This window comes from Rhinolophus ferrumequinum, chromosome 4, assembly GCF_004115265.2.
Source record: "Rhinolophus ferrumequinum isolate MPI-CBG mRhiFer1 chromosome 4, mRhiFer1_v1.p, whole genome shotgun sequence".
Taxonomy (NCBI): domain Eukaryota; kingdom Metazoa; phylum Chordata; class Mammalia; order Chiroptera; family Rhinolophidae; genus Rhinolophus; species Rhinolophus ferrumequinum.
This window is the reverse complement of record NC_046287.1, coordinates 71,433,039-71,447,326: the sequence shown is the minus strand read 5'-3', so window position 1 is coordinate 71,447,326 and position 14,288 is coordinate 71,433,039. Positions and strand designations below refer to the sequence as shown.

Below are 14,288 nucleotides of genomic sequence, written 5' to 3'. Positions count from 1 at the left end.
CTTTGAGGCATGTTGATTTAGTCATGTTTGATTTATAACCTGGGAAGAACCTCCCAAGTTAGGTATCCAAGTTATAGTACTATTCATCCAGATCCCTGTCCTATACTCCTTTATCTAGTTATGATTAATGAGAACAAAATCCTGTAACCATACATGTCCTTTACACTGAAACTGAAGTAAGTTTAATTTTTCAGTACACAGCATTGTCATGCATATATCTAATCTTTGTACAACCATATGAATTCTTTAACATACATTTCACAGTTTCCTCTTACTAACATTGTGGATTTCTTTACTAATAAGTGAGTAGCTCTAACGCATGAATTCAAAATTACATTGTCACTTCAGTCTAGCACACACTGAATGTAATATGCTTGAAAAACACTTTAATGTTTCCTTTGTTCTTTCCAATGCTAATATCTAATTTGACCATCAATTTCTTTAAATTACATTTACTAGGAAATCTCACATTTAAAAACCTTATACAAGAATAAGCTAGATTATCACAAGAAAACAAGGAAATGAATTTAAGAATTCAAACTAGTATGTCTGGAACATTTATCTTCATGGTAAACATTCACTTTATGGAAATCCCACTTTGCTTCATTTAATTAAAAAGCTGAAAAACAAAGAACATTATTTACTTAAAATAAGAACAAAATATGCTTTTTATTCCGTTCTCAATTACTACATATAAATATAACAAAAATGTCATAATTATATTAACTCAGTTCATTTTAATTTTTATATCAGGTTAATTTCCCTGAACTAGTTCCTGTAACAGGGTCAGATTTGTGGTGAGAATAGGTCAGGGTGGGATAAGATGCTGATACGAACTTACACTTGTATCAATAGGGTGGAGAAAACACCCTATTTCTGTGAACCACTCTCACTGTTGGCTAGATCAATAGTTAAATCAGCATTTAAACTGACAATGTAGGGGAAATAAAAGGAATTGATTGAAACAAATATTCAAAGTGGGTCATTTCAGTGCCCTAAGGAAACTAGTTTTTTTCCTCATCATTCAATTTGTAATTCATTTGCTTACATAAACACTATCTTTTTCATGAAATTTATTATTTCATTATATTGCGTAGCCAGAAAGTATACACAAATCATTAAAGTATTATCAGAGCCTGATGTGTTGTTTCAACACAAATACATGCTTGTACATATAGAAATAAAAGTAAAAGGTAACAATTATTTTTGATTTTTAACTGCCCTACGCAAAGTTTTTAATCCATACATAGAAATATATTTAAGTTTGAAAAAAAGTAAGTCAATTTAAATAACATTACTAAGCTTTTGTTTGATGTTTATGCCTTTCTGCTAACACGTGGCAATTTTTTTTTTTTGTCTTAACAATATAACTTTGTAGGACAACCAAAGACAAATTCATTTTAAATATTGAAAATGAAATTATTGGTTACTATAGTTGAAAAGTCAAGTAGTTGGAAAACTAGTACTTTTAATTATTTGGATGTTTAAGTTATAGTATCCTAGGCATACACTTCTCTGTCTTTCTGAACCTCAGTTTCCTCATTAGTGAAAAGAATGCTTGTTTTGGATGATCACCAAAGTTCTTTCCAGTGCTAATATTTTATGATCTTGGTGGTACTATGTGTTAAAAGTAAATATATATTTAAAAGTATTTTATTATAAAACATAAGCATCGACATATTATATATTTAAAATATATAACAAACGAAAACATAAAGTGTGCATTACAAACTAAAATACTCTGTATCTGTTACTGAGGAATTACTAAATTAAGAGTTATAAATTATGTGCTGGCATCTACAAGCAATAAGACACTGACTGTATTTTTCAAGATAACAAGTTATGACTGCAGTACCGCAAGGGTAACCATTTCCATGAAGAATGTTAGAGCAGTAACCGCAGTCAGAGAACTAAGCTCCAGTTGCTGTCCAATCTTCCGTGTCCCTAACAACATGGGTGGCAAAGAAGTTAGAGGGGCCACATGTAAATGAACTTTTTAGCATTTTCTGCGTTTAATAATAAGCTTGCCTGAAGATAAAACCTGCCTGGAGATAAAACTATCTGAAGAATGAGGGATGATGAAAAAAGAAAACTTGATCATAAAATATTTTAAACTGTAATTAAACTTGGAAAAATGATAACTTAAAGAAACTGAAGATTTGTAGTTTTTCTTTCTTCAGTTTTTTTAAAGGACAGGTCTGAACATTTCAAGCTATAGAGCACTAAAGATAACCTCTTATCCCTGCTGAAAATATTACCACGATAAAGCAAAAACAGTAATTTGACTGTTTATGATCCTGTTATACTTCCTAACTTTATCTGCAGCTAGAAAGGTTCAAAAGGTTCTATTATCTTTCCGAATAATGCTTATCATAAAAATGTACAAAATGCTTTCGTGTCATACATAAAAACTGTCAAAAATACTAAAAGCTGAATATATCCCTCTTATTTGGAATGTACTTTTCAGTGTTGCAGTGTGTTTCATGGTTGTCTGCATGTGCAAACACTCACTACCATGATTGGTGTATTCTGAAGTGCATGCATGGTCAACTTTAACTCAGGCAGCAAAATAAGCCAGACGCTACTTGGCAAGGCTAGTGACTTGTACACAGGGATATTAGACAGCAGACCAGAAGCAGCAAAATATGCCTCAGAAGTTCCCTGTTCTCCTAACCTAAAGGGGTGTGCAAACATTCCCTTTTAGTCTGCGTACCTTAATTATTGCTTAAAGCACTATCAGGGACGCAGAGGGTGCTGTGTATACAAAGAAGGAATGGGATGAGGATCCCAACACTTGTCTCTGTAAGTCTGGCTCTCTCCTAATCTCTCCCCATAACAGCAAACATTCAGAATTTAGATAAAAATGCAGTCCCTGATTTGCTGAGGAGTGCTGTTCTAAAGGCTCATTAGCAAGTTTATTACTGGAAATTCAGAGTTTTTCTACAGAACATTATTTAAAGTGATAGTTCTCTCATATTCCGAACTCAGTTTCAATCAGTATTGCACAGAGACGTATATTGATCATCTATAGTGTAGATGCATACTGTGCACAGAAGGGAGTTACAAGAAATGGGATGACTGAAAATCATGGCCATTATGTTTCTTTTCCAGAGGAGGAAAAGCCCTGGATACAATTAAGTGTAGCACTGTGATATACTTGATATGATGGCAAGTCAAATGTTAAGGAATTTAGAAACAAGTCAGCAGAGCAAAACTGACTTTCAGAACGAGTAAAATGAAGGGATGGGTAGCCTAGGCTGAAGCAGCTCATTGAAGAAAGGTCCCAAAGAATGAAAACACGTCAGGTGTTGTGTTCATAGGGCTAAACCAGTAGTCGGCACACTCTGTAAAAGGCCAGAAAGTAAATATTTTAAACTTTCTGAGCCATAGTTTCTGTTGAAACTACTCAACTAAGCTGTTTTAGTGCAAAAGTAGCCATAGATGATACATAAGCACGTGAATCTGGCTATGTGCCGATAATACTTTATTCATGGACACTGAAATTTGAATTTTATATAATTTTCACATGTCAGAAAATATTTTTTCCCCAGTGATTTAAGATTGTCAAAATCATTCTTAGTTTATGTGGAACACAAAAATGGGCAGCAGGCTAGATCTGGCCCACAAAGCAGGCTGTATCCTAACCCCTGCACTGAGGTGTACTGTAAGAAGAAATAGAAGAGACAGATGGGACCAAACTTAAAAAAAGAAAAAAAAAGTTAAGGGGATTTATTGAATTATTACACAGGAATTATTACAATGGAATTATTACATAGCTAGTAAAATCATGTTGTAGAATATTAGTTAATGCCACTGAAATATGCTCATGATGTATGGAAAGAGAAAAAATATGATATAATCTTTTCCTAGGTTCTAAATATATACAAGCCAAACTGTTGACATTGATAACTTGGGTGTTGGGATTATGAAAATTTTATTTTCTTCATTTTGATTATCTATATCGTCTAGAAGGAACATGTATTACCTTTTTCCTCCCCTTTCTTATTAGCCAAAATCAAATGGATTTTGACGAAAAAGCAACATAATCTATGTTATCTTAAAATGATTCTGCATTCCTCTAGAATAAGGGTGGCTTAAGGAAGATACTGACTACATATAGGGAGATAAAGTCAGGAGGCTAGGTGATAGTCTGAGAAAGATACTGTGTACAATAATTCAGACAGCAGCAGTGGGAACACAAAGTGATTTAGGCCAAAATGACTCCAAGGTTTCTGTCTTGTACAACTGAGAATATGGTGTCATAAGGGAAAATGGGGAAAAGGGGAGAAACAAGTGTGGAAACAGAGATGGTTTTGGACATGTAGTGGGTGAGGGGGTAAGGCCAGGATTTGGTCAGTACATTGGGACTGAGGAGTAACCCCGAAGGAAAGAGGAAGGTGGAAGAGTGTCACATTTACAAAAATCCATGGTATGACATTTCAGAGGAGCTGGTCAACTACAGTGCTGAAAAGGTTATGTGGATTGCACCATGAGAAGAGAGACCTTTGTATTTGGCTAACTGGGTGGATCACTGGAGACCCATATGATATGTAAAGCCTATTTGTTCCTTTTCTCTTCCTGTGATATATCTGAACAGGCACCAAATAGTGGTTTGTGCTTTATTTTTGCTTTTCCTTCTCTTGAAGTATTCTTTTTGTTCTCAGGATATGCACAGTACTCTTGAACAAATGAATACTGTCCGATTGGAAGCTGATTGAATTCTCTAGTGAGATATTCAGCGGGACAGAATTTTCTTGTGTATAGTTTTTAGTGTCTGTTTTCAAACAGGGGAAGGAGTCAGGGAGAACTAGTGGGTACTTAGGGGCACTCTTTTTCACAGAAATCACTTATACGGTTAAGAGGTAGCTGCTCGGATTTCATTTTAGTGTCCAAATTAAAAAAAAAAGTGCAGGAGGGAGGAAAGGCCTTGCTTCTTTACTCACAGCATGGAAAAACCACTAGTTGGGTGTTCACGCCTGTTCCATTGGCCTTGTAGTGAGTGGAACTCACTGCTTCACTGTTCTTAGGATTTTTCAGCCTTTCCTCCATATTCATAAGTGTCCTAAGGGGGTGCCAGGCAAAAGTACATTATGGCTGTTAGCCAGATCTCTTTAGCCAAAAGCGCTGGGCTCTCTTCTTTGTAATAGAAGGTTACTGAACCCAGAAAAGTCCTCATGTTGGAAGTAAATGATCTTTAAAAAAGGCCCAAAGAAATTCAGGGCTTTATTAGGAGTCGGGAGAGTTCGCTGGGAATGAAAACCTTTCTATATCTATAGTTACACAGGGTAACAATAGTCAAGTCTAAACACTGTTAAAGCCACTTCTATACACAGAGAATAATGCTCAGGTAAGAGCTTTGATAACATGATTATTAAGAGTTAGGCATGGTCAGAAACATGGATGCTAGGTCTGGAGAAAAAGAACAATGATCCTAGCATGTAGGGTAAGGTGGAGGTAAAAAAGACAAAGAACTCTGAGACCACTGGAGCTTCCACGCGTGGCTGAATGGTGGAGTTTCTGCCAGAGTAATAAACGTGTATTTTTACAATGCACGTAACCCTGTAGAGCTCCCTTTGTTGTATAAGTGTGCTCGGACTGTATTCTGGTTTGAGAGCTTGGAATGTGCAGTGCAAAATCAAAAAACCTGGATTTTGGATTTTCTATAAAAATTACTTTGGATGTATATAGCGGTTCCTAAGTATCTATTTCTTAAATATTGATTTAAAAAATTAGTACATGTTTAGAAGACTTGTATTTTGTTTTATTATCTTGGCTATTAAAATTTATGTTGCTTGCTTGTGAGAAAAGGGATTTGACTAGTTTTCAAAGGTGGAATTAAATATATTTCTATCAATGGTTCCAGTTCTGCTTTCCACCCTAAAGTAATAAAACAGAAGTAAACAAATGGAATTGTATTTTGTTTGGAGTGGAGGGCATATGCATGTATATGAATATTACCATGTTTCCCCGAAAATAAGATCTAGCTGGACCATCAGCTCTAATGCGTCTTTTGGAGCAAAAATTAATATGATATTTTAATATAAGACTGGGTCTTATATAATATGATATGATATGAAATAATATGATATGATATAATACAATACCAGGTCTTATATTAATTTTTGCTCCAAAAGATGCATTAGAGCTGATGGTACGGCTAGGTCTTATTTTCGGGGAAACATGGTATGGTTTAAAAAATACACTGTGTTTGTCGAAGTCTATAGCTGGAAATTTTTATTTGAGGAATTACACCTGTAACAGCTAAGTACTAACAGCATAAGACTGTAACATGAGATCTCACAGTAAAGTTATTTTACGTTTGTAAAACAAATACTTTGCTTTAACTGGTCTTACGGGATAAAAATTATGGTCATTATTTGAGAGATGAGGAAAACTGAGGATCAGAGAAGATTTAAAAGACTTGCCTGAGGTTACAGTTTTAAAGTGCCAAGGTCCAAATCACATCTTCTCACTCAAAGTCCAGATCACTTTCCAAACACCATAATGAAATACAACAATATGGAAAAAATAGTCCTTAAGATTCCATATGTACAACATTATTACAAGATTTAGCAGTGTATTCTTTATCTAGATAAGACAAGGGATAGAAAATGGTGCCTTCATAGCACGACAGCTCGTCTTTGAATCTTTGGTCCTTTACATCCTTCCTCAAGGTTGGAACTCAGCATGAGCCAAGGTAACCTCAGTGAAATTCTTATCAATGACATGATAAGAATATAAGCAAACACTATCATGTATAGCTACTAGCACTTCACTCTTCTTAGAAAATGGGACAAACCTAAAGTTAATCTTTAATAAACAAAATGAATTCAGTGCTAGCACTGCAAAAAAATTATTTTTCTGAACTATGGCTCAGATGGTTATTAGATCAAATTCTTAATAATATTGATGTTTCACTGGTAGTTTCAAGGGACTCAGGAGTCCAATTAAATTAATCAAAAGATTTAGGGAAAAGCTGTTCTTCACTCAACTAAATCATGTAAATATAAAGTAACAGTTACTTAATCTTCAGTGTAAAGAAAAATCTTGGTTAGAAAAAAGATTAAACATAAATGAGTTTAAAATATTCATATCAGAATTAATGATAATAGCATCAAACATTTATTGAGTAATTAATATTATATGTCTTTTACAATGTGCGCGGCAACGTGCTAAGAGATTTTACATGCATTCTCCCATGTAATCCTTACAATGGGCAAGTGTAGCATGTAGTTGTTTTCCATGGACAAATGAGAAAATCAAGGTTTAGAAAGTTAAGTAACTTGTCCAAAGTCATACAGTCAGTAACAAGCAGGTCAGAGATTTAAATCAGGAAGATTGCTTATTGAAACTTAAAAGATAATCCAGGAGAATTTAGTGATGGTATGAAACATACTGTAGGGAAAAAATCCTTAAGACTGAAAAGTGGGGAAGTTTTAAGGAAATAGGATAAACACTTAAAGTAGACTTTTATCCCCTTCAACATGCAGATTAACCAAAAAAAAAAAATAGCAGTAATGAAGTACTAAGAAAATATGATGAACGGCATAAATGTTAGTTTTGTAGTTTAAGATTAAAATAAAAATGAAAATAGAAATCACTCCATATAGCAGAAACTACAGGTTGCAGATTAAACAGAATTCTTAATTGGGAGGGAAAAATGAAAAAAAAAATAATTTAAAAATAATTCTAGACATAGTTCGTGTATCCGTGGTATTTCTTGGTACAAAAGTTATTCACAGAAACTTAAAAAGAAGATGTTGAGGGCTCCAAAAGGCAGTGGCACCCACCCAAGAAAGTACTTTGGCTCTGGAGCTAAAGCCCACGGAGAAAGGTGATTTTTAAATTAGTACATGGTGTTATGTTCAAATGTGTATTTTCTCTAAGGGATGTCTCAAGAGTTTTACCCAAAGTACAGATATTATTTAAGTACATAGAAGCAGATTTTTCCATTGTTTTTGAAGAAAAATGAGTATTTGTCCTTGCAGTTTATCTCAAAGTCAAGGATATGGTTTTGGCTGAGACCTTTCTTTTGCAAGCCTACTTCAATGTACGTCTCTCACAACTGATTAAGTTGATTTGGCTTTTGGTCTCCAGGGTTTATGATTCCTATACTGGAGCCTAACTCTCTTGGAAGATGGACATCCATAAATATCTTTTCAGGAGTACTCAGGCCAGGATGTACCTTCTGGTATATTCTGCAGGTTTTCCTCTTCCTATAATGATGGTGTCCTATCCTGTATCTCATTTTTCTCAGTCCCTACAAACTGCCTTTATCTGACACGAGCAATGTTGGTTCGTTCGTTTTTTAAATCAAGTACTATAATGCTGGTGCCACAGATAAACGCTTCTGGGAATCCAAAGTGTTCCTTAAAACTGTGGTGCTACGTTCGTAATTGACCAAGGCTTCTTCTAGAGGGTAACTTAGTGGGAAAGGGTCTCTTTTTTTCCTTACCAACATCTCCCCTTTCAGCTATCCCAGAATTATTTCTCTCTTCCTTTCTCTCTTTTATTTCCTCTCTCATTATTGCTTCTGCCCTCACCCTTGTTTTTTCTCCAGTGAACTAGTCGTATACATGTATATTTTTTCCCTGCACTGTCAGGTTTTTAGAGTTTAGCTCAAGATTTACCGAAATCTCTGGTATATACGTTCTGCAATCCTTTTGGTAACACTTACTCTTGATGTTTTTCATTTATTTATCATCATGATTATTCACAAGAAAGTTGATAAAATTTCTGAGGAGGAAATAAAAGCTTATTCTGAAGAAAAATGATGTAATGGAATAAAAACAAAACCCAAAGCAGTATCTACCATCACTAAGGCAACTTTTGTATATACCCACGTACTAGACATAAAAAGGAATAAATATTTGCAAATGCAAAAAATTTGTCTTCATAATTCTCCCCTCCTTCTACTATGTTTTGTTAGCTCAAAGGGATGCTGTAAATGTAGTGAAAGGAACATATATCACATAAACCTGGCAGTAAGAGAATGTGAGTATAAATGATCAGAGAGGGATGATTTATGAGAGCTGTAAGGATTTATGGAAGCTTGACGAACCACTATATCCATGGAAAAGACAGAAGACAGAAAAGTGGATACAAATGAAAGTTTTAAGGAGGCTGGAGAGAAATATTAGAAAGCTTTATGTCAGATAGAAAGAGACAGTTGAACTAAAAACATGATTTAAGTTGGAGAGTGGAACAGCTGTATAACTGAGTCATAACACAGCACAGCAAATGAGAGAGAGTGCGAAAGAGCTTTTGCAATAGCAGGAGCCTGCCTTCCATTTCTCTACAGCCCCATGTCCCACTCTTTCAGCAAACCTCGTTTCCCAAGCTTCTTTGCTAGGCTCTGTTTGATTCTGTTTCTTGGCAGCTCCTCAGGGTTTCCATCTCAACTATGTCAAATTTCGTATTCACAAACCACTCTTGGACATGACTCCTATCTCTGACTTCTTACAAGAGACCTCATTCACATTTCCAACTCCATGTGGCCAGCTGATGGCAAGCCCATCCCTTGTTTAGTCTGGTGGGGCCTGACAAGGGAGTGTGGCTGGCTACACAGTAAGAATGTTCAATGCCACCTTCATTTATAAATAAAATAAGCAAGCATGTACTCTGGTTCAGAAATGCTTATTATGTATATTTAGGGTGAGGCCTAAAATACACATTCTGAAAAGCTCCCTGGGTGATTTATATGTCCACTCCTGGTAAAGAACCAGAGTAGAGGGGAGGAGGTATTCTACTGAAATGACAACTACTCCTTGGGGGAAAAATATATAAACTTGAAAACTCTTCATATCACACACACACACAAAAAAATAGTGCTGTCAAATGTGACATTATTCAATGAAAGTAGTAAAAACTTAATTTTCTCTACTTTTCCGCCTCACTATATTGCTCTGTCAGAGAATCTAGATAGGGAATGACATTCTGGTAGGATAAGGTGCTTTAATATACAAGGAAAGCTATAATTTTCTCTTTACCTTCCCTCATTTCCTGACTCTAACTAAACAGGGTTTAAGAAGAATCTCACAACATCTCTTACTATATTTTATCTTTTATAAAGATAGATACCTTTTCTTTGACCTATTGTAAGTGCTGTCAATTGAAATGAATTAATTTTTAAGTGTTTGGCATCCTGGATAAAAAGAAAAAAGAATACAAATAATCTTTTATAGTTTCTATTACAGAACACATGTAAGTCAAACTAACACTTAATTCATACAGAACCATGATTCTCAATCCTTGGGTAGAGAGAAAGAGTAACACATAACTTCATCTTTCTTGAGTATACTTAATCTGTATTTGATTAGTCTGATCATTTCGTAGTTTCAAAACCAAAATTGGCTGGCTATGTGATGTCAAGAACAAAATGAAGAAACTGGAGGCTTTACTTGCCTGTCTTATTACTCTTGTAATTACCGTTGGAACTAATGTTTTTAAAAGTTCATTTACACTGCAGGAAGGATTTAAGGCAGACGATCCCACAGCTCAGATCTGATACATTTATTCCATTCCTTTAGTATATTTATATTTAATGGGAGTGGGGAAAAAGATAATTGGAAATGTGCTTCTGTTCATATAAGAAAAGAGAGAGGTGGGGCTGAAGAGTCTTATTTTTCCATTATAACCCCATAATCAGATCTCCTTGTTAATGGGATTAGTTTTGTCCCCCAGAAAAGCTATATATTGTTGCCACCATCCATGTAGAAACATTCTCTTAAAATAACTGCACAGTTATGTGGAAAGGATATAAGGAATGATGAGATTTTATTTTCTACCAACGTATCACTAGTTGTACTAACTCAGCAGAATATTTAAAATCTTTGAAAAAAAGACATATAGGACCTTTACTTCTTCATTAGAAAGAAGGATGGGTTAAACTATTAGAAGGACTCCCTAGAGAAAGAGAAAGTAGAATATTGATTTCCTTAAGAGAAGCTGAAGAAGGAATATGCTCAAGATGTAAACCTACGCCTAATTCATAAAATGACCAAGTATAATCTGGCACACCAATTGTATTGTGTTTTAGTAAAAGTTTCAAGTTTGGTTGTAACAATGTGGTCTCAGAATGAATTTTCACCATCTTCCCACCTCCAATCATGACAATATGTTGTTGAAAATCTTACAAGGTATCATGACAACTAATGCTCAGAGATTATTCTGTCATTTAATCTTCCCTTTCAGGTTGGCTTTTCTTATTAGAAAAAAGGGAAAACTTTGTAGATTTAAAAGCTGATGCAAACTTTCTTATACACTGAATAGCAGATGAGAAAAGTTTTGCAAGTTAGGAAAAAAAAAACTGCAAATCAAGTCAAAATCATAACAAGTAAATCAAGAGAAAAAAAAATTGAAGTCCACAAAGCTTCCAACCCATTTTGTTATATGTGTATGTACATATACATGTGTCTCTAAAATGAAACTGTACTCTGCTTGGGAACAACCATGACTTATAACCATGACTTATACTGTGTTTCCCCGAAAATAAGACCTAGCCGGACCATCAGCTCTAACGAGTCTTTTGGACTTACATTAATTTTTGCTCCAAAAAACACATTACATAGAACTGATGGTCCGGCTAGGTCTTACTTTTGGGGAAACACAGTATCTCCTTTGTATAGTCTATGCTGAACACATGGTGGATGCTCAAAAACTTGCTTTACTGAGTTTAAAATCACTTGGCAAACGAATTAGCTATTTTAAATCAATCCTTAAATATAGATTAACTATTGAAATTCTGTTTATTAGTTGAAAATGAAAGCAATCACATTAGTATAAATAATATTACCTGTAAGGATAGCCGTGGTACTTGGAACGAAATATCGAAAGTAGAAAACTGAAGAAAAAGACAACGAGGCCTAATCCCACTAGGCAAATTACTAAAAAGAGAGAAAATACTATTAGCCTCTAGAGACATGAAACCCAAATGTCTATATTTTAAAAATGCATTCAATTAATTACAGTATACTTACATGTAATAGTTCATGGCACATACAAGTACAACAAATCAGATAATCCAAAATATAATGGATTCATTATTTTCCACATTCTTAATGAAAATGTACTCTTTGGAGTATAAAAACAACAAAAATGACTGATCTAAGTCTTCTGGTTGTTAAAGAGTTCCTACAAATACTAAAATGCCCAGGGGACAAAACAAAACAAATTATGGGATAGACCATACATTATCGGCCCCTACATTATGAAGCATTGGTTATATTGGCAGAGACCTTTGCATTATTACAATGATAAATATAAATTCATTGTTTTCAGGGCCATGCAATATTTCCAAAGAAATATAATTTTAGATTACTGCTTCAGAAATAGCCTGTTACTTAGAAATAGTTCATCCTGGTGTACAGAAGGCAAGGGATAAAAGCTTTGAGAGTGAGATAATATGGACTCTGTAAGAGTCAAAGGGGGAGAAGACCCAACCCCTAAGTAGCAGGTAAGCAGGTAGTAGTGTCAACGTGTTATTGTTTGTTAGTTTTAACAATGGAACAGGGGCATATGTTACAGTAGGATGTGCTGTGCTCTAGGTTTTCAATATGTCTTTGTCCCAGGCAAGTTGACAATAGGAAAATTATTTTTTCCCTTTTCTCTTTTACTTAAAAGTAGATGAGTAATTATATATACGTTTATATCATGTAAAATAAAATATGCTTATATATTTAAATACACATTTATGGATATTTAAACAAGATTCATTGCTATTAATAAAATACATATGTTTCTAATATTTAAATATTTAAAAATCTGAGACAATTAAACGCAAGTATGCTTAGAATAAAAGAAATACATATTTTTAAAAACTGAAGTTTATTTAAATCTGTTCTATGAATAAGTAGGAATTAGAGTTATCTCTCAATAATAAACTCCTAAGCATTCTTAAAAACAAAATATTTGCACAATACTTGTATCTTTTTATTAGTTTCAGGAAATAAAAAATACTGAAAAATAGCTGAAATAATTATAAAAGAAAGGAGAAGGCAAAAATAGATTAAACATACTAAGGCAGAGGACCATAAGGAAAATTAAATAGTTATTATATATGCTTATAATGATAAATACATTTTAAAAAATTCTGCTAGCATATAAATGAAACCAGGTTTAATTACAGTTTTGGAAACCAGAGAGTACAAAAAGTATGGAATTCTCAAGATACGGTCTAGAAATCTGTGTCAGTTTTCATTCAGCTCTGTAGGAATATCATGGTCTCTGTTTTGAGTATAAATTGTTAAAAATCATAAGCACTTAATAGCATTCAGTTGAAACTTCTATGACATTTAATTTCAGACAATACTCATGCAGTTGAACTTCAAATGAATATTGGCAGGACAAAAAAACAGTTGCTGAACATCACAAAATGAAAAACACCTTTTTTAAAAATTGTAGAATATCCAAGTATGCCAACCCTCAGGCACTAGATACAGCATATTAACAACTTTGCGTGCAACAGTTACAAAACATAGACTTAATTACATGATGTTTTACTTTATACCTTCCCACATATGGTATTTTTATCAAACACTTCTTCCTTTCCTTTGTATCTTTAAAAAAACCAAAATTTTCAGAAGTTGAATATTCAAAACACTTTTCACTCCCTTTGCCACTTCTAGTAGCCACATTCGGTTATGCTAAATGGGAAAAGAGCCTCAAAATATGTGATCACGTAAGACAATATATTTATATCAATGCAGTGGAACAAAATAATGTAACTCAAGTACTTGTACATGGGGAAGAGAGAGGAATCGAGTGGGTGGTGAGGAGTTAGTCATCACTAAATGAACCACTGTAGCCCATCCAAGACTACATACTTGTAAGAAGAAGATGCTATAATGACACAAACATTCTAACCTGCCAATAATAATCACAGTAGTTGTATTATATCAAAAATAAAAATCACACTAGAATAAAAAAGGAATAATTAAAAAATATATTTCCCACCTCTTTCTCTCTCTCTCTCTCTCTCACACACACACACACACAAATAAATAATTAGGCAGTAGGTGGGGGGTGTTGGAATTATGCATATACAAATATCTACCAAGAGGGAAGCTGGAAGTAGTTATTTTATAAACTCATTATCATAGACACTGTGAGATTAAAAAAATTAATACGTATTTCTTACTATTACTTACCTTGATATAACAAAATACATACAAATATATAATCACATAAGAATTTGTCCTCATAAACATTATCTGTCAATCCCAAGACCATCAAATTGTTTATTTAAAAGATGTATCATAAAATGATACTCTGAACAATGCTTAACTTAA

The 14,288-nt window shown here is 34.0% G+C and overlaps 1 protein-coding gene across 2 annotated transcripts in view; it reads right to left on the bottom strand.

The window, feature by feature from the left end:
• Nucleotides 1-324: 324 nt before the first annotated feature.
• TUSC3 (tumor suppressor candidate 3) overlaps nt 325-14,288 on the bottom strand; it is a 149,615-nt gene continuing 135,651 nt past the window's right edge. Inside the window, exons 9-10 of one of the 2 annotated variants that reach the window (XM_033105009.1) lie at nt 11,795-11,885; nt 325-619 (exon numbers count right to left, since the gene is read on the bottom strand). In XM_033105009.1, the coding sequence (XP_032960900.1) occupies nt 604-619; nt 11,795-11,885 (107 nt within the window). In that variant the 3' untranslated portion in view covers nt 325-603. Of the gene's footprint in view, nt 620-6,425; nt 6,489-11,794; nt 11,886-14,288 lie in introns of those variants that run through there. The other variant, XM_033105008.1, reaches the window with a different exon arrangement.